The 20737-nt window shown below is 43.0% G+C and overlaps 1 protein-coding gene across 1 annotated transcript in view; it reads right to left on the bottom strand.

Moving 5' to 3' along the window:
• The window catches only part of LOC308483163 (uncharacterized protein), a 34998-nt gene that overhangs the window by 7598 nt on the left and 6663 nt on the right, over positions 1-20737 (bottom strand). Inside the window, exons 8-27 of the mRNA XM_081016750.1 lie at positions 19092-19172; positions 18311-18340; positions 17978-18004; positions 16779-16802; positions 16289-16315; positions 15160-15192; positions 14188-14214; positions 12572-12589; positions 10674-10700; positions 9340-9360; positions 7442-7465; positions 6074-6097; positions 5028-5057; positions 3135-3161; positions 1521-1592; positions 1397-1435; positions 1286-1318; positions 992-1024; positions 876-905; positions 178-210 (exon numbers count right to left, since the gene is read on the bottom strand). Of these exons, the coding sequence (XP_080872876.1) occupies positions 178-210; positions 876-905; positions 992-1024; positions 1286-1318; positions 1397-1435; positions 1521-1592; positions 3135-3161; positions 5028-5057; positions 6074-6097; positions 7442-7465; positions 9340-9360; positions 10674-10700; positions 12572-12589; positions 14188-14214; positions 15160-15192; positions 16289-16315; positions 16779-16802; positions 17978-18004; positions 18311-18340; positions 19092-19172 (660 nt within the window). The remainder of the gene's footprint in view (positions 1-177; positions 211-875; positions 906-991; positions 1025-1285; positions 1319-1396; positions 1436-1520; positions 1593-3134; positions 3162-5027; positions 5058-6073; positions 6098-7441; positions 7466-9339; positions 9361-10673; positions 10701-12571; positions 12590-14187; positions 14215-15159; positions 15193-16288; positions 16316-16778; positions 16803-17977; positions 18005-18310; positions 18341-19091; positions 19173-20737) is intronic.

Raw genomic sequence — 20737 nt, 5'->3', positions numbered from 1 at the left:
CATTCCAATACAATTAAAAAAGACTTTAAATCTTTTTCTAAGAAACTAATATTCACAGGCTGCCCATTTCCCTGATTTGGTGGGGGAGGAGGCTAAAAGAGAAAGGGAAGGAAATGTTTCTATTTCAAAAACAATGCAAATGATGTAAAATCATGTTGGTAGGAAAATAATACGCACAGGTTGTCCATATATTCCAAATGATACCGAAGACTGAAAGAAAGAAAGAAAGAAAGAAGGAAGAAAGCATTTGCATTCTAAACCAATACACAAATATAAAATACTTTTTGTAGGAAATCAAGTGCTTCTCCAGATTACTTGTTTACTGAGTGTTCATCCTGATTTGCTTCTCAAAGCTTTTGCGAACGGTGCCTGGTCTTTATTGAGCATTTGTTCTGATTTGTCCGTAGGGCAGTTAAACGATAATGAGCATTCATCCTGCATTTATCCTGGTTTGCTCCCCCCTCCCTTCATCTTCCCATTAATCATTTCGTCCTTGCATTTCACTTTCCAAACCACAAAGAGTCAGGGTGTGTTCACATTAGCACCTTAAAGCATTTCACAGCACTTTCCATTTAGCTGTTGACACGAGCACAGCTTAGTGTCATATGAATGGCTTAATTCAAACATCCCGAAACTCGTTTGAGAAACAATGCATCAAACGGTAATATTTCACAACAATTTACAGGGTGCCCAGCAATTAAAATATATTGCCATGTGGATATGGAATTTAAAAAAACAGTACTGGAAATGCAGTGAATGTATGATCAATGGAAGCGTGGACATAGCCTCAAATTCTTTTATAAAGTGGATTTGTTGTGCTATAGCAACAGAGGGCAAAATATAAAGAAACCTGCTTGTAGGAAATGAATACTCACAGGTTGATCGTTTCCACTGGGTGGAGGAGGCTGGAAGAGAAAAGGAAGAAAATGCTTCCATCTCAAAAAACAATGCAAATCATGCAGAATCTTGTTTCTAGGAAACTGATACTCACAGGTGGTCCATATGGTCCATATGGTGGCGGAGGCTGAAAGAGAAGGAAGGAATGTTTGTTGGGCATTCATTATGGTTTGTTTGCTGGGAGGTTAAAAAAGTGTGTCAAGCTAGTGTCATCCCACGCTTTTTCTGTTACTTTCCTTATTGCAAACAGTCCAATTTGCAGAGGGGAGGAGGAAGGAATGTTGTACAAGGGCTTCAAATCAGCTTTAACTGTGCAACCTGAATTTGCTAGTTTGTGAGTGAGCCCCATCCAAAAATAGCATCAGCCTCGAAGTGGCCTTATACTCACAGGCGGTCCATATCCTGGATATGGCTGAGAACCCTGAAAGAGAAAGGAAAGTAAATGCTTGCATATAAAATAAAAAGACTTAAAATCTTGTTCTAAGAAACTAATACTCACAGGCTGTCCATTTCCTTGATTTGGTGGTGGAGGAGCGGGCTAAATGAGAAAGGGAAGGAAATGCTTACATTTCAAAAACAACCCAAATGATGTGAAATCCTGTTGGTAGTAAATTAATCCTCACAGCATATAAATATACGGCTGCTCCTGGATTCTGCTGAGGTTGTTGGGGAGGCTGAAGAAGAAAAGGAAGGAACTGTTTGCATCATTTTCATTTCTGAGAAACTGGTGTATAAATTAAGGGTGCAGCTAAACCTATGGATTTTACCTCCATTTGTCTGCCGTTTGTTACTTACATGATAGGCCAAACATGCGGAAGGCAAGTCCCAATGAAATACGGCTATACTTGGTGTTCATAACATTTGTTTTGTACTATTTCAGATTCACTGTGTAGTCTCTGTGAACCCTGTTTTTTGTATTTTTTCATTTTCCTTTATTTCATATTCCTTACTGGATTGTTATTTTAGCTTCATAATAAAGATGGACTATAGGGAATTAGCGGAAATGACTGGCAACATCCGAGACCAGGGTGAAGAGTCGGTGGAAGAAGATTGGAAAAAGTTTAAAGACTATTTATAGAAATATTGTAAAATTAAGGAATGTTAGAAAAATGTTGGAATGAAATTACATGGCTTTAGTAGAAATGTCATAATGAATTAAGTATAAATAGATTAATAGAAAATTAAAGGAAAAGTATGGCAAGAATGTGTTAAGATAATTATAGAACGGAAAACAGAGTAAGATGGAAAGGAATTGCTGAAACAAATAATAGAAGTGAAATACAAAAAGGGAGGTGTGAGGAAGTCGCTGGAAATAAGTGAATGAAATATAAGATATTGAAAATGTTTGAGGTGTTTTTAAATTGTTTTTGTTTGTTTTTGCTTGATTTGTTAGTTCATTCGTATTGTTTTTTCTTTTTTTTCTTTTTCTCTGTGTTTGTAGTGCCGTGTTGGAAATTTTGAAAAGTAATAAATATCATTTAAAATATATATATATATATATATATATAATTCAACTTGGGATCAGGACCAAATACAGTGTGTTAAAAGCAAGGCCCAACTTTTCCCCATTCACTGTACAGTGGGACCTCAGCTTAAGAACTTAATTCGTTCCAGAGGTCCGTACTTAACCTGAAACTGTTCTTAACCTGAAGCACCACTTTAGCTAATGGGGCCTCCTGCTGCTACCACACCGCCGGAGCATGATTTCTGTTCTCATCCTGAAGCAAAGTTCTTAACCTGAAGCACTATTTCTGGGTTAGCGGAGTCTGTAACCTGAAGCATATGTAACCTGAAGCGTATGTAACCCGAGGTACCACTGTAATAGGTACTATAATAGGTGCTATAATTCACTATAATAGGCACTATAATAGGGGAATCTAAAAACAGCTATGTTTGTATTTTCACCCCTTTTCAAGGCAGCAGATGGAATTTGCTGGCATATTGTAGGTGCACATGATCTGACTCAGTATAAGGCAGTGGTGGCCTCTTGAATGATCTTGTCATGCATAGGATATTAAAAAAAAAAAAAGAACTCCAACATTTTGTCCCTAACAGTGTACATATAGTACATGTGAATTGGTCATAAGAAAAGTAATAAACAAAGAAGCCAGGAGTTGTTTGTTGGGCTTTATGCACAAATGTTTACGTTAATGCAATTATTATTATTAGTCAAATTTATACACCACCCTTCGTGAAAAGATCTCAGGAAATCAGGAAAGAAAATTGGCACTTCTTACCTGGAACGGCCATTGATAGCGGTTATTCTTGAAAGAAAAAGATAAGAAACAAATGAAGAGTTAATTACTTCAGCTCCTTAAGAGAGCTATTATGAAAAGATGGAGGTTTTCTGTGTCCTGAGTTCTCAAATCCAGGAGGTGGAGAGATGGGCTGTTCTGGACAAGGTTGCACTCTCCTAGAAGCAACAAGTCCATAGCTTGGAGGTTCTCCTGTATCCAATGCTCTCAGCGGAGGCTCAGGTGGCCTCATTGGCTAGGATTGCCTTCTCTAGTTTCAGCTGGTTCCCCAGCTCTGGCCCCATTTGGCCCACTGTACTATGTACTCTGTTAACGTCCAGCTTGGACTGTTGTGATGTGCTCTAGGTGGGGCTGCTTTTGAAGATGACTTCAATTGGTTCAAAATGAAGCCAAATTGCTGGCTAGGGTTTCATTTAGACATGAGCCCTGTTGTACAACATCTGCATTGGTTGCCAGTTTGTTCCCAGCCCCAAACGGTGCTCACACTAGTGTTTAATGCTCAAAAGAACTTGGGCCCCAAATATCTGAAAGAACACCTTCTTCCTTACAGTCCCTCTGAAGTATTAAGTTCTGCAGAGAGAGACCTCTTGGTAGTTTCATCACCTTCAGAAGCTCAGTGGTGGTGGGCGAGAAAAGGCATTCTCAGACCATGGCAGCCCCTACGTTCTGAAATTCCCTCCCCACAGACGTGCATCTGGTGCCTTCACTAAGCAGTTTTTGAAGAATCCTGGAGACACTTCATTCTACCCTTGCCTCAGACACTTGAGATCTTTATTTTTGGGACCCACCCTATCATTATGATTGTAATTTGTTTTAAATTGTTTTAAACATTTTTTTTCAATTGCTGGGACCTGCCCTGGGACCTTGGGTTGGAGGGCAGGTAATAAATAATTTTCTTCATCATTGCTTTCATTAAACTGGGTTATTTTACCCATTGTGCACTGGTAAACCTGAGTTCTTCACCAACGCTTTTATAGCCATTTCCCCCCTGAATTGGTACCATTTGTTCTCTCAGATATTCTGCAAAATCCAAACAATACTGGCCTCAAATATTTTAATCACATATTGCCTTCCCATATTTTAAAAAATACTCATTGATTGTGATTTATTTGGGTTCAGACAGTATTGTTGCAGTACAATATTTGTATCACAGACTGGTATAGTACCTTGCCTCCTCTTGCTTTCATTTTGCCCAGGGGGTACTCAATGGTACCTCTTTTTGTTGTTGTTAAAAAGTGTGACACATACCATAACAACTTCGAGATGGGTACCAGCACCTATTTTTCTAGGGGGAAATGCACCAATGTTGCCATATACAGTACCTTGTCAGCAATCGCCAGTCTTTTATACAAAGATTGTACTGCAATGTAAACACTGTCACATCTAAACAAGTCTGGCAGCTTTTCCAGAGGATGGCTAGAAAAAATGTGTACCTTCTGCCCACTTGTTATGTGAGATCCAATACCTTTTCACAAAGAATTTGATTTGAGAGCTGCATGTACATTTCCAATTACCGTGAACTAAAATCAAACAGATTTTTGATCCCTGGTGTGTGTTTGAATGTTTCAACCACCGCAGCTTTGGCAAACCGATTCCCTCTGTTCTTTTAGAAAGACGCAAATGCCCAATTCCTTTGCCCACAGCCAATTCATTGACCATGCCCAGGAGTATCAAAGTCAACCTGACAAATCCAACACATCCGGTGATCGTGGCGGTATGTGACCTTTTCATTCTCTGGGACAAAAAGCTGTGGAATTGCTCTAGCTGCAAACTTAAGAAGAGAACTGGAAGGCTCTTCACATTCATGCCAAACCTTGCTTGCCTTTGGAATAGCAAAATTGCGAACATCCTCCCCCCCCCCCCGGCAGTACTTACGTTTTGAGAATTCTTTCTAGAAAACGCTTCCTATAAAATAAAGGGGGGGGGAGTAGGAGTTACTTTAAGTAGCACTTCATTAAAATGATTCCTAAGGTAGCAGAAAGGTGCCCATTATTTCAGGGCCCATTGGATTTGCTGTGGATTCTGTTTCTTCCGATTCAGCAGGAGGTTTCCCCAGGGAAAGCGGCAGAGCAAAAACAACAAACAGCCACCTCTCGAATTTGTGACTTGAAATCCCTTGAAATCATGGGACAAATGAAACTGTGGATGGGCCCTCAATGACAAGAAATAGACCTGTCATGTTCTCTGAGAACAAACACCACCCATGGTTGAATAACTCTACTCAGGAATTTTGCTTAAGCAGGAAACATCTGTCTGGCTGTGTTGGAGACATGGGGTCTGGTGTGCTACCCCTTTCCCAATGTGGTAACATTAAGACCTGTTGAACTACAACTCCCATCAGCCTCAGCCAGCACAGCCATATTTATGTATTGGAATGACTGGTTTAATTTCAGTAGGTTGCCAGAAATGCTTAACTTTTACAGATTTAGCTAAAAATCTTATACATGCAAACCTGAGAATCAGTCTCATTGAACTCAGTGGATCTTAGCATTAATTTTAAGTTACAAAATGCATAAATAATTTGACGTATGTATGCATGTATGATTTGTGTCTGCCATTGTTAGTTTTTGTTGTGGTTTTTGATCAGCTGTGTTATAGGACAAATACAATGTGGAAAATAGGTTACCGGTATTTCTGAGTATTTTATCTTTGACCCAAAAGTTTACATGGGTACATACATGGCTAATCAGTGATTTAAATCAAGGTTTCACTACTACAGTTCTGTCATTCTCTATATCACACTGGCTCAAATCCAGTCCAGTACCAATCTTTACACACACACACACACACACACACACACAGACACACACACACACACACACACACACACACTCCGTTACTCAAACCCTTGGCTCAGGATGAGACACTGAAATTATATGAATCTGTTAATATAGAAAGCATTTTCCATATACTGTACTTACTTTCACTCTTTCTACGAGCTCCATCTATAAGGAAAAAGGAATAAATTATTCAGAGTTTCTTAACTTTGTAAGTGCGAACAAGACATCCTTCTGGATCTCTTGGTGGGTTTTGTTATCACTAAATATGGTTACCTTCTAGATAGAGGGTCTTTGGGGATTAGGGGTACTGTATTTCAGCCATCCTACTCCAACGTAGATAACATATCCCAGAAGGCAACACTGAGGTATTACAACACTGAGGAATTATACAATGGGACATTTCAGGATTTCACAGTGGTCTCCAAGTTTTTTAACATCTATGTACAATAGCTGAGCCCTACTTCTCAGAACAAATTCCTGGGTTTGGAATTACTTAACTCTAAATCTGTGTCTTTTGCATCTAGTTCTGTTTGGTGGGTTTTGGGATTCTAGCGGAAGCAAAGCCATGTCTGAGTTAGAGGAGCATTCAGATGTAAACTCCTCCACCCACCACTTGTAGCCTGAAGTGGGACAGCCCTATTTGATTCCACTGAATGTATAAACTGCCCCAGGGCCGGCGGTGGGAAGAGAGATAAGGGGTGGTTTGTGACGTGAACATATGAGAGTGCTGGAGGTGAAATAGTTAAACAAATTACCCAATCAGAACCCAGCGGGTGGAGTCAGAGGGACTATAAAACCAGCTCTGGGAGGGGCGAAAGGGCAGTCCGTTGAGAGGTGGGTGGTTGATTGGAGTGGGAGTGAATTGGGATAAAGTCTGTGGGTAGGTTGAGTTAGTGTAGCGAAATAAGCTGAGTCAGGAACAGTTAGGAGCTAGGAAGACAAGTAAATATCTGAGAGGTGGTTAAGTGAGTGAGAGCAGGTAGCGGAAGTTATAGGTCTGGATAGGCACCCTATGATTGTAATTGACTGATACCATTTATGAAACCACGCGCTTGTTAAACTGCAATAAATAAACAGAAATTTATTGTCCAATTTAACCTTGACTGGACTCAGTATTGTACCAGGTAGGGCCTGGGTGGTTGTAGCGAGAAATAAAGTGGTGGCACAGGGATCAATAGACGGTGAAACGTCCGGGGACCCTGTGTGATCGCCACATGGTTTATATCCACTTATATTACATTTTTATCTCACTTTTCTTCAGTGAAGAAGGTTCATTGCATCAACCCTCTAAGGTAGACCAGGCTAAGAGAGAAGTCATGTAGGGAGTACTGTGGCTCAGTCATCTCACTTGACATGCTGCCTGGTATAGCAGACTTTAAATATATACAGTATATATATCTTAGCCCAGTAGCTGTCTTTACAACTTTTCATTCCGCTTAACACGTCTCAGTATTGGGCACTAAGATTATATGAAACAACCAGAGAAGAAAATCCTTTCCATTTACTTACCGGCATCTCGAATAATCTTTTCATCTGGAGGGGAAAGAATGTAGGTTATTCAAAGAGGAGAGCTTCCAGACATGGGGTTAAGATGGTAAACTCACATCCAGAACCAAAAATGCAGCATGGGGACCTGCCCCACCCACCTTCTCTGTGTTCTACAGCCAGGCCATTCATAACTTTAGTCAAAGTGAGGTAGCCACTTCAGACGTCAGGTCTTGGGTGTCACAAAAAGGTAGAAATTGTTGGTAGAGGAGGGAGAGACACACACCTGGTGCTCTGCCTCAGCCAGGAAAATGTCTATAGCAAGCCCTGCCTAAGGCCCCAATCCAGCAACTTGTACAGCAAGGGCTGCGATGCACACCTGAAAGCCAGGTGGGATCTTCAACAATATGAGAAAGGAGAACCTCAGTTTAGCCTCTCCATCTCCAAAGCTGCCAGTTGGCTCTAAGGATAAATATCTCAAGGACGCTACATGTGTGGAATCAGCCGTGTACGTTGTGCACAGCACCACATAAGTATTGCATGCTTCCACACACTGAGCTAGCAAGATGCCCCTCCTAGGACATCCCTGGAGGAAGGCAGGGGTCAGTTCCCCCATTTAGAATTTCAGCAGAAGGGTGTTGGGCGTCAGGTAGACTCCATGTTTGTCTCAACAACTCTCCCCAAGCAGCCCTGCAAGAATAACGATGAGCTTAAAACTGTGGCAATCGTGAAAACAAATAGCACCGTGACCCACCAGAGAAGGAAGTAACAACTCCTGCTTCGTACATGTTAGCGACTTAAAATGCAGCGAGGTTCTTCCCACCCCCCCCATTGTGTTTCAGGTCACATTAGCATTTTGCTGTACACGCTAAAGAGGAGGCCGGGATGTCTTCATCCAATGCGCATTCCTTGTTTGGCATCCCTGCTGCTTTAAGCCCACTACCTCACTCCTATTCACTAAGCTGTCACCTGTGCATTCACAACAGCTGCCCCAAAATCTAAACAGCCCAGCTTAGGTGCAAAGGGCATGTGGCTGCCATTTTCAAATCGGATAGAAGCTGGTTTGAGAGGAGGTGCGTCAAATGGCAGTATATCTCAAGAAGCTACAGGACAGATAGGGGGATGTGGCTAATGTCAAAAACCAGCAGCGGGGGTACAATCAAGCCAGAGTAAATGGCAATGTGTACACAGCCCAGGTTTCTCTCTTATGGCTTTTTAAATGGGAATTTGTCACACATCATTGTGTTGTGCCCACTCTTTCTTAAGGTATAGGTGCATATTCTGTACCTGTCTCATCTGCCAACAGACCACTAGCCTAGAAAATTTTCTTCTGGGACGCTCCGAAAGTAAAATTCTACACCCAATGTCTTTTTGGACTAAGTTACATTGAACTCAGTGGGGCTTACTTTATTTATCTATTTATTGCATATGCATCCTGAGAGGGAATACGTAGGATTCCATTGTTAGAGTGCAATTGGTTTGAATCTCCGCAATGGAGTGAGCTCCCGTTGCTCTGTTCCAGCTCCTGCCAACCTAGCAGTTCGAAAGCATGCCAGTGCAAGTAGATAAATAGGTACTGCTGTGGCAGGAAGGTAAGCGGTGTTTCCGTGCACTCTGGTTTCCATCACGGTGTTCCATTGCACCAGAAGCGGTTTAGTCATGCTGGCCACATGACCCAGAAAGCTGTCTGTGGACAAACGCCAGGTCCTTCGGCTTGAAAGTGAGATGAGCGCCGCAACCCCATAGTCGCCTTTGACTGGACCTAACTGTCCAGGGATCCTTTAACTTTACCTTTTACCTATAAGCACATATAACTTGGGAGCTGCATTGAAATCAAGGGGACTGGGATATAAGTGTCAACTTAATGCAGAAATCACAATGCTAGGTACATTTTTTAAAAAAATAAAAACAAAACATTTTACCCAATTTGGGCTGTCGTCAGTCTAGAAAAAAAGAAAGAAAGAAGTTAATTGATATTGTTGCTCTCCACATCAAAGATGAAACTGTTTAAGTGTACAGATCTTTGAGCACACTCTTAGTTATTGGAAGCAACCCCCAATGAAATTAAAAGAGCTTATTATGTTTTGGTCATAGAGCTGAGCCAGAATTCCTCAGAAGATTCTTTTTCCAAGAACATTTTTGAGATTTATTTTTTTCTCACCCACCCAAGCTCAGAAAAGTAGGCCATTTTGCAGAATTTTCTGCACACACTTTATCAAGTGTTAAGAGGCCATCTGCACACAACTCTAATTTAGCATCTAAGGAAGGCCTACAAAAGTAAGTCCATCAACTTCAATCTCACCCTATTGTATTTATTTTATTGTTTCGCCTGTTACTAGCCTGATACGATCTTTGCGTATTCTCTTTAGTATGTGCTCTTTTACCTTCCAAAATTACAGTTTCAGGGGGGTTTTGTTTTAAAAAAGGGGGGCACAATTAACTCGACCTATATACAGTGGTACCTCAGGTTAAGTACTTAATTCGTTCAGAAGGTCCGTACTTAACCTGAAACTGTTCTTAATTTGAAGCACCACTTTAGCTGATGGGGCCTCCTGCTGCCGTCGCGCCGTCGGAGCACGATTTCTGTTCTCATCCTGAAGCAAAGTTCTTAACCTGAAGCACTATTTCAGGGTTAGCGGAGTCTGTAACCTGAAGCGTGTGTAACCTGAAGCATATGTAACCCGAGGTACCAGTGTAGTGGCAATATGTTGCATACAGTGTCTTTTAAAACTACAGAATTTGTATTTTTGCTGTGTTGTTGCCTTTCAATCTTCTGTTTGAGGGACTCTCAAACCAGTCCAGTCCAGTTTAAAGAAAAAGTACTGCTAAAAGGGAAAGCAGATATTTTGAAGTAGCCCACAGACATCAGACTGAGCAGACACACAGGCCACCTGGCCACAATCTTCCCCAAGATTGTGATCTCTAATTTCCAACTCTACAAATAAATGATCTCTACAAATAAATTAGAGAAATGATCTCTAATTTCCAACTCTACAAATAAATTATGCAGGTCTGTATCATCTTTTTTTGTGATATGTAAGTAGCAACCTTAGCACAAGGCATTGTACCCAGGATTATACATGCTTAACTTAGATCCAATAATTGAAGAGGGAAAGAAAGGACACAATAATTCTCTGTGTGTGTCCATGTGCATGAATATGAAAGGGATGGATCATAAGCTCACATATTCAAGGTGCTGGCCCAAAGAAAGGACAAGGAGAAGAGAATACAATCAAAGAAACGAAACCTGTCATACCTGTTTCCTTCTGCCGAACCAACCAAGCTACAAGAAGGAAGGGGGGGGGGAATAGATGTTATTTTTTTCCTATTGGCTTCCGCATGAGAAATTAAACTGATATAACCTTTGCACATTTCCCCCTGCATGTGCACACTTTCTCCTCCAAAACATACAGTTTCACAACCAGAAAAAAACAAGACCTATCACAGTCACTTGGCTTAAACTGCTGAAATGAAGAAACCTGAAGCTGGGATGGGGGGGGGGGGAGGCAGGGATGGATTTGTGAGTGGAAGGATGGTGAGCGCAGTTATACTCAGAACCGGGAGGAGCCAGAAGTGGAGGCAGAACAGTGCTTACCGGACCTCCTGCCAATGGCATTGCTGTGTCTTACCAGGAGGGAGAGGGTTGAGGTGGCAGGGAGGTTGGCAGGAGCTCCAGGTTTGCTCAGCTGGTTTGTTTGCATCACACAGTTCTCCCCTCTCCCTTGCAGTCTCCAAGTAAGGTGCAAGTACACTGGCAATAAGAGGTCAGGTAAGTACCGTATTTTTTGCTCTATAAGACTCACTTTTTCCCTCCTAAAAAGTAAGGGGAAATGTGTGTGCGTCTTATGGCGCGAATGCAGGCTGTGCAGCTATCCCAGAAGCCAAAACAGCAAGAGGGATTGCTGCTTTCACTGCACAGTGATCCCTCTTGCTACTTTGGCTTCTGAGATTCAGAATATTTTTTTTCTTGTTTTCCTCCTCCAAAAACTAGGTGCGACGTGTGGTCTGGTGCGTCTTATAGAGCAAAAAATACGGTACCCTTGCCTCTCTGCACAGACCACTACTGCTCAGAACAAATTCTGAGATGTGGAGTTACAGTCGTACCTTGGAAGTCTGTTCGACTTTCAAAACATTCGGAAACCGAAGTGTGGCTTCTGATTGGCTGCAGGAAGCTCCTGCAGCCAATTGGAAGCCCCATCGGACATTCGGCTTCCCAAAATAGTTCGCAAACCGGAACAGTCACTTCCGGGTTTGCGACATTTGGGAGCCAAAACGTTTGGGAACTAAACTGTTTGACTTCCAAGGTACGATTGTATTTCTAAGTGCATGTCTTTGGTGCCTGGTTCTGTTTGGTGGCTCCTGCGATTCTAGTAAAAACAAAGTAGATCCCAACAGCCTAAACCAGGCTTCCTCAACCTCAGCCCTCCAGATGTTTTTGGCCTACAACTCCCATGATCCCTAGCTAGCAGGACCAGTGGTCAGGGATGATGGGAATTGTAGTTTCAAAACATCTGGAGGGCCGAGGTTGAGGAAGCCTGGCCTAAAGTCTGCCAATTCTCAAGTTAGAGGATCATTCCAATTTAACTCTCTGTTTCTCAAAGAATCCTGCCTAATTCATTTATGATGCTGATTTTATATTACAGCTTGTGGCGTGATGAACAACATCCTAACTGAAGAGCAAAGAACAAAGTTTTCTTCTCTCTTCACCTTCAACCACCCAAGGAGAAAAAAATATCCCAGTCTGATTTGGTCCAGGAATGTCCTATTCCAAAGCCAAACGGGAACAAAGCTTTCCTCTTAATGTTCACATATGTTAAGATTAATCATGCATCCCTTCATCTTGGCCTTTGACCCTTGTGATGTATGCTTTCGGGACTCATTCTATACTGTACCTTAATTGCTTTTAAGTTATGAATTTTAAATTCGGGGACTGGATGGTGATGGGTGGCAATACATTTAGTAACGTTCATCATCATCTTCTAACCAGAACAGCTTACATGTGACATGTTTTGCAGTTTCTTGCTTCAAGTTGTGACATGCTAGTAATTTGGCCCAATACTCAACTTCACCTTTCCATTCAGCTAACCCATTTCAATATTAGATATCGAGGTGATAGGAAACACCCAGAGAAAAAAGACCCTTCTGCATACTTACTGGTGTAAAATCTTGCCACTAGAAGGGAGGGGAAACATAGATTATTCAGAAAGGCTTTTTTGTGTGTGTTTTCGTAAACCGCTTCACAATTTATTTGTAACAGTAAGTGGCATATAGATGGGAAATGCCTCACACAACCATGCATTTTGGAACCTCTATGGCAACTTCTTCCAAGGAAAAGGGGGATTCTCATCTATTTGCTGCCCTCACTTTTTCCTTGCAACTCCCCCACCCCTGCCTTTCTCGCTTTGGGGTTTCATATATCCTGAAGCACTTGGGCAGGAAAGCACCCACACCACACCCTAGGAGCCAACTCCTACAGGCTGTGGGGGCTTTGTTCCCCACCATAAAATATTTGAAGGGGCCGGGGCCCTACAAAGTTGATGGGCATTCCCATTCAAATGATTTGTGTGCACTGCATCATGTGATTATGTGGGGCGGGGTTTACCTGGTTCCCCACAATATTTTATTCAAGTTGGCGCCCCTGCCTCCCCATCCTGTCTTAATCTGTGCAGCTTTCCCACTTTGTATTCAATAGAAGAGGAGGAGGAGTTTGGATTTGATATCCTGCTTTATCACTACCCGAAGGAGTCTCAAAGCAACTAACATTCTCCTTTCCCTTCCTCCTCAACAACAAACACTCTGTGAGGTGAGTGGGGCTGAGAGACTTCAAAGAAGTGTGACTAGCCCAAGGTCACCCAGCAGCTGCATGTGGAGGAGCGGAGACACAAACCCGGTTCAACAGATTACGAGTCTACCACTCTTAACCACTACACCACATAATAGCCAGGGCCAGCCCTACCATTGGGCAAAGAGGGGAAGTCTTATAGGACGGGTGGAACACTTAATACCGCAGCAATCATCAAAGCAGTTAAGGCAAGTTAAATCCATCAGAAAGAAGTCATAGCTAAGTCTCATGGAAATCAGTTTAGATCTTAAGAGATAGGAAGCTCACATTTTGCCTTTTTTACAAGGGGAGCTCTTCATGAAGCACTGTACCTTTTATTTCTTGTGATGCGTTGTATCCACTACTTCTCATTATGTATGTGCACACTGGGTCTTTTTTGCCTGTCCCTATCACATCTCTTCCCCTCTACAGACCACTAGCCTTTACGTTTTTCTCTTGAGATTTTCCATTGATGCTCTGAAGGTAAAATTTTATACCCCAGTTTGCTGTCCCATTGAACACCATACATTTAAAGCACACGTTCCCCACCAAAGAGTCCAGGGAACAAAACTTTACTCAGCACATAGCTACAATTCCCGGTAAAACTTAATTCTACAATTCCCAGGATTCTTTGACAGGGAAAGATGTGGTTTGAATGTGCTTTAAATATATGGCGTGTACGCAGCCTTTTGTCTGTGTAGGCACCCATGCATAGGATTGTGCAGCAATTCATATATTAAGGATGCAATCCTATAGATGCTTACCTGGGAATAAGCCCTGCTGAACACAGTAGGACTTAATTCCAAGGCGATATGCATAGGATAGCATAGTTAGAGCATGGTTCTAAGCACACATGGCCTTTGGAGCAGCATCGGAATCAAGGGAACTAGGATCTCAGTGGCATTTTGACACAGAAATCACAGCCTCAGGAAAACAAAAGTTATTTTACCCATCCTTGGTTTCTGTTTGACGAACTCTACAAAAAATAAAAATAAAAATATTATTTGATCTTGTTTGTGTCCACATGGGAAAATAAACTGCATAGGTGCACACACATTTATTTTTTGTAATCAAATGGGCTTATTACTTCCAAGTAAACCTGTTTATGTCACAGAGCTGAGACAGAGTTCCTGGGGGGGGGGGGGAGATTATCATGAGATTATTTTTTTTTTGAGATTTATCATTTCCTCCTTGAAAAAGAAGCCCACTTTGTAAATTTGTCTCCCTACTCTATATCAAGTTGGCATCTTCACACAGTTCAGTAGCAGCCTGCACTTCTAAGGACGGCTACATGTAGTCAGTTCAAGCCAAAAGTCCTATCCCATTATGCTTCATTTAAATGTTTAGCCCTTACTAGCCCAACGTAATCTTTATACATTTCAACACGTTTATATGCACACTTCCCCCTTCAAAAATTACACCTTTCACAACTGAGAGAAATGAGACTTCTGTCGCTCATCGCCACCCGTGGTCAGGGCCAAAACCAAAATAAAATAGACATTATTCATTCCTGTTGGCTTCCATATGATAAATGGCACGGAATCTCAGGCTCATAAACACATATCCCCAGCAAGAATTGCCTGAGCATCTGAGGGACGTAGCCCCAAACAAGACTGGATAGCTGAGCTGGTTAGAGCGTGGTGCTGAAAGTGCCAAGGTTGCAAGTTTGATCCCCGTATGGGACAGCATTTCAGGGGATTGGATGATCCTAGGGGGTCTCTTCTAGCTCTACAATTCTATGATTCTAAGACATGATATTAATTGCACAAATGCAATTAATGTCTGTGGTCTTGATCCCGCTGAATGTTTAAGCAGGCCCCGAGTGTACACTTATGTTCCATCTTCAGCTAACCCGTTTCACTAGATACTGAGATTATACAAAATAGCCAAAGAGAGTAAAAAGCTGCTTCCATATACTTACTTGTTTTCTCCTGCCTCCAAATATTCCTGCAAGCTAGAAGGGAAAGGGACATCAGTTATTCAAAGAGACTGGATCTTCTTGTCCGGCTCCAGCAAAAGAAGAAGCTGAATTCAGGCTCCTCCTGAAAGGAGCAGTTGGCTCCATGGCCAGAGATCTCATGAGCGCTATATGTGTACAAATCCAACGCCTGAACTGGCCAGACAGCATTGGTTCACAGCACCAATTTCCACATGAATATCACATGGTTCCACATTCACCTAGCAAGCTGCATGCAGAGGCGAGGGCAGGGGTCAGTTGCCCCATCTAGAATGTCAGCGGAAGGGTCCTGGGGTCAGGTAGATCCCAGATGTAAATGCATTTCTTCATGTTTGTCCCAGCAACCCTTCCCAAAATCGCACCCTTGCAAGAACAATAGCACAAAACTGTGACGACCATTAAAACAGTTAATGCCACAGCCCAGCAAAAAGGAAGTCACAACTAAGACCCGTTGAAACCAAAGGACTCTTAGCTATTCGTATGCAGAGCTTTTTCAATGGGGATTCATCACAAATTCTTGTTGGGTTGTACCCATGGGTCTTTTATGCGTGTACCTACTCCATCTCTTCCCCCCAAATAGACCACTAGTCCTCATACTTCCCTCTCGCGGCTTTCCTTTGATGCTCTGTGGGTGATATCCTGTACTCAGTTTCCTGGGAACAAGGTCCATTGAATTCAACGGGTCTTACATCTGACTAGGCATGCGCAGGATTGTGTATTGGGATGTATGTTTAGCCTAGAATCCTATGGACACTGACCTGAGTATAAGCTCCACTGAAAACAACGGGACTTAAGCTGTGTGCAAACTATACCTTTAAAGCGCACTCAACGTAGTTTGCCGTTCACAGAAATGCAATTCCCAGCAAGGCCTTAACAAAGTACAGTGCTCAGAATTCTTTAAGGAAAAGAAGGTGCTTTGGATTGGCTTTAAAGGTACAGTGTGCAGACAGCCTTGCTTCTGAGGTTATGCATAGGACTGCATTGTTAGAGCACAATTCTAAGCGTGGGAGTTGAATTAGAATCAAAGGGACCACAATCTTAGTGCCAGCTTGATACAGAAATGACAACCTCAATTGAACAAAATGTATTTTACCAGTCCTGGGCTTGACTGTGAAGAACTCTACAAAAAGGAAAAAAAAATGCAAATGTTATTTGATCTTGTTTGTTTCAGTATGAGAAAAGAACCTGCCTAGGCACCCAGACCCCTTAGCACACACTGATTCTTAAGCACACAATGGGCTTTTTAGTTTCAAGTTTAGGCCACAGAACTGGAACAGAATGTATCAGAAGATGCATTTTCTGAAAATATGTCTGAGGTGCATTATTTTCTCCCCCTTCCCCCTTGAAAAAAGTGTTGGCCACCCCCCAAGAAAATTCCATTTGCACACAGCTCCAGGAGTAGCGTCCAAATCTAAGGAAGGCTGCAAGTCCTCCAGCCACATCAAGATTCCCATTCCATTATTTTTCATTTAATGTTTAGTCCCTTACCAGCCCGATAAAGTCTTAAGACATTTTACTTATATGGACAATTTTCCTCCCCAAGTTGCAGCTTTCACAATTGGAGAAATGAGATTTATACTCACTTGTCTTTTGCCGCCGAACTCCTTCTACAAATAATAGCAGTATTATTAGCAGTAGTAATAGTAGTCATGTAAAAATTCATCATTTGTTTCTGTTGGCTTCACAAGAGAAACGAGAAGCTCAGGCTCATACGCACATACCCCCAGAAAGAATTGCTTGCGGAATCTAAGGGCCTTGGCCAGAGACTGGACAAAATACTCATTGCACAAATTCACTTGAAGCCCATGGTCTTTTCTTATGTAAATAACAGTTCCAGAAAATCATGAACAGCAGTGCTAAAAAGGGATGGTTTCCATTCACTTATATACTATTTCAACTGGGAAACACTGGCCTGTGAGTGCTCCAATTGGAGAACAGCCTTTACCAAAAGTGTCATGAGTTCTGAAGACACTCGAACACAGGACGAAAGGGAGAAACGTGCTAAGAGGAAGGCACGCTTGGCAAACCTTCACCATGATCAACTCCCATCCGGAAACCTATACAGTGGTACCTCAGGTTAAGTACTTAATTCGTTCCGGAGGTCCGTTCTTAACCTGAAACTGTTCTTAACCTGAAGCACCACTTTAGCTAATGGGGCCTCTTGCTGCCGCCGCACCGCCGGAGCACAATTTCTGTTCTCATCTGAAGCAAAGTTCTAAACCTGAAGCACTATTTCTGGGTTGGCGGAGTCAGTAACCTGAAGCGTATGTAACCTGAAGCGTATGTAACCTGAGGTACCACTGTATCCTTACTGTGGAAGGACGTGTAGATCCAGGATTGGCCTCCACAGTCACTTACGGACTCACTTTTAAAACCGTGTTTATGGAAGACAATCTTACTCGGCTACAAGTGATTGCAGAAGAAGAAGAAAGAGAAGGAGAAGGAGAAGGAGAAGAAGAAGAAGAAGGTGGTTCCATTTCATCCTGCCTTCCTTCGAAAAGCTCAGGACAGGCTAACTAATCCTCCCTATTAATCATCATGTCAACCCTGTGAGGTAGACCTGGCTGCGCAAGAGGTCACACAGGGAATTTCCTAGCTGAGATTTGGACCCAGGTAATCTTGATACAAGTATTGGCATGCTACCTGCTAGATGGGAGTGGGTCAAATAAACACACAATCTAACCCAATAGCCAACTTCCCTTCTCTTTGTTCAGCTAACCTCTTTCTCAGCACTGAGATTGTATGAAAAAGCCAGAGAAAGAAGACCCTTCTCAATACTTACTTCTACAGTGTTGATGAGCTCTTCCCACTAGAAAGGAAATAGGCACTGGTTACTCAAAGAGGCTACCTTCTCCCAGGAAAATCCAGCCAGTTCCCTGCCCAGTGCTTGCATCTGCTTCCCACTTGATGCCCTTCCCCTGACAACCCCAGATTGCTTTGAGCTACCCAGACAGGTCCACAGTCGTCCAGGCCTATCTCAGCCCAACTCAAGCAACTCCCAGTTCCCCTTGAATTGGTTCAGGACTCAGCTGTGGCTGGTGCACAGACCTAAACATCCGTTTGAGACCCGGCGCAAGGAGAATTCGCAACTTCATGTAAATAAAGGTTATTTTACCCATGCGTCAACACTCTGTCCACCGTCATCCTAGAAAAATACAAATACAAAATGTCATCTGGTCTTGTTTGTTTCCGCATCAGAAATGAAACTGCTTAGGTGCCCTGAACCTTAAACACAGTCTTATTCTTGGAAGCAATCCCTATGCATATAACAATAATAATAATAATTTATTATTTATACCCCGCCCATCTGGCTGGGCTTCCCCAGCCGCTCTGAGCAGCTTCCAAAAAAATATTAAAATACTGTAATACATCAAACATTAAAAGCTTCCCTAAACAGGGCTGCCTTCAGATGTCTTCTAAAAGTCTGGTAGTTGTTGTTCTCTTTGACATCTGGTGGGAGGGCGTTCCACAGGGAGGGCGCCACTACCGAGAAGGCCCTCTGCCTGGTTCCCTGTAACTTGGCTTCTCGCAGTGAGGGAACCGCCAGAAGGCCCTCGGTGCTGGACCTCAGTGTTAAACATGCTTGTTGGTTTCAGGTAGATCTGTTTAGGAGTTGTAGCTGACATGGAATCCCTCAAGCAATATTTCACCACCCCTAGATTTCAGGTTTGGGGCCTGAAGTCTCAGGGTCTGGGATACCTCTGGCCTGGCAACCCAGTGGATCACTGATTGGTGAGCCTATATAATTGACCCTTGCCCAAAGATTTGGGCTGGGGTCCTAGGCAGCACTTGTTTGGACAGAGGGATGACATGGAAATCGGTAGGACTAGGATCAGACAGCTCACATGGTTTCTATGAAAAGATAGGGAAGACAGAAAAGGACTTCTCATACTCACCGAGCCAGGGTAGCCGTTTTGGGGAGGAGGGGGAGGAGGGTAAGGACGAGCCCCTGGACTGCCAGAGTAGCCAGAGCCCTGCTACAGAAAGAAAGAAAGAATTGTTGGTTTTGTTTCCACAAACTTCTTTTTAGAAAACAAATGGCACCTCCTCTTCCCGGCTTTTAAAATATCGGTGATGGGGTGTTTGTGTATCTACACACACACACGCATATTTATAAAACGTGTTTGGATGGATGAGAGAAACGCATCTTCCCCCCTCTAATTGTAATTTATACTCTTTCCCTTTTCATATTAAAAAGAAGCCTGTTCACAGAAACCCAAGTTGTTGCAGGTATCCCATGACACTCAATCATTGGTGAACAGGTGTGCTTCCACCTGTGCCAAGGATAGGGAAGCTGTGGTCCTCCAAATTTTGTTGGCCTCTCACTTCTGGCAGCCCCATTCAGGATGGCCAATGGCCAGGGATGATGGGGCTTACAGTGGGCAACACCTGGGTGACCACAGATTCTCCAAAGAAATTGGTTTATTACCAAACTATTACAGCAAAGATGGGACGCGGGTGGCGCTGTGGGTAAAACCTCAGCGCCTAGGACTTGCCGATCTCATGGTCGGCGGTTCGAATCCCCGCGGCGGGGTGAGCTCCTGTCGTTCGGTCCCAGCTCCTGCCCACCTAGCAGTTCGAAAGCACCCTTAAGTGCAAGTAGATAAATAGGTACCGCTTTATAGCGGGAAGGTAAACGGCGCTTCCGTGTGCTGCTCTGGTGCCAGTTCGCCAGAGCAGCTTCGTCACGCTGGCCACGTGACCTGGAAGTGTCTGCGGACAGCGCTGGCTCCCGGCCTCTAGAGTGAGATGAGCGCACAACCCTAGAGTCTGTCAAGACTGGCCCGTAGGGGCAGGGGTACATTTACCTTTATTACAGCAAAGAGGGCCCAGTGGGGATGGGGAACCTGCGACCTCCGGATGTTGTTTGACTTCAACTCCCATCAGCCCAAGCCAGCATGCAGAAGTAGCATGTGAGTGGTGGGGTGAAGGCAGTGGCAGTACTGTGCTTGTTGGGTGAGGCGAGACGAGGCAAGGCAGCACGGCTGGGAGATGCCTGGCTTTGCCATTGACCATGGCCAACCCAAACGTTCCTTGACGTTGCCAACACATTTCCCTTGCCCCATCCCTGTTCCAACAAGCCCAGCTTTTGAGTTAATCTGGTCAGGAAAAGCAGGTTATAAATGTTTTGGATGGTAAATAAATAACCCAGTCCCTATTCCTGTTAGGGAGGATCTGTAGTTCGGGATAGGCAAATCTGTCAATATCAGCTTGTCATTTTTTGAAACTTCGCATTTGCAATTTTCGCATTTGCAATTTTGAAACTTCGCATTTGCAATTTTCGCATTTGCAATTTTGAAACTTCGCATTTGCAATTTTCGCATTTGCAATTTTGAAACTTCGCATTTGCAATTTTTGAAAAAGTCCTCATGGAAATGAATCAGTATTTTAGTGCTAGTCCTCCAAATGTACACGTTTGCGTACAATTTTGCTTAACAGAACGTATTTTGTGTGGTGTTTTCACTAATCTATGCATTTCAATGGAGGCATCGGGTCAGCTCAGAGCACACTGATTCCCGCTACACAAATTTCATTCCTGCAC

This window comes from Podarcis pityusensis (genome assembly GCF_964106645.2).
Source record: "Podarcis pityusensis genome assembly, chromosome: 8".
NCBI lineage: Eukaryota > Metazoa > Chordata > Lepidosauria > Squamata > Lacertidae > Podarcis > Podarcis pityusensis.
Note: the sequence above shows the minus strand (reverse complement) of the source record. Positions and strands in the feature narration are given on the sequence as shown.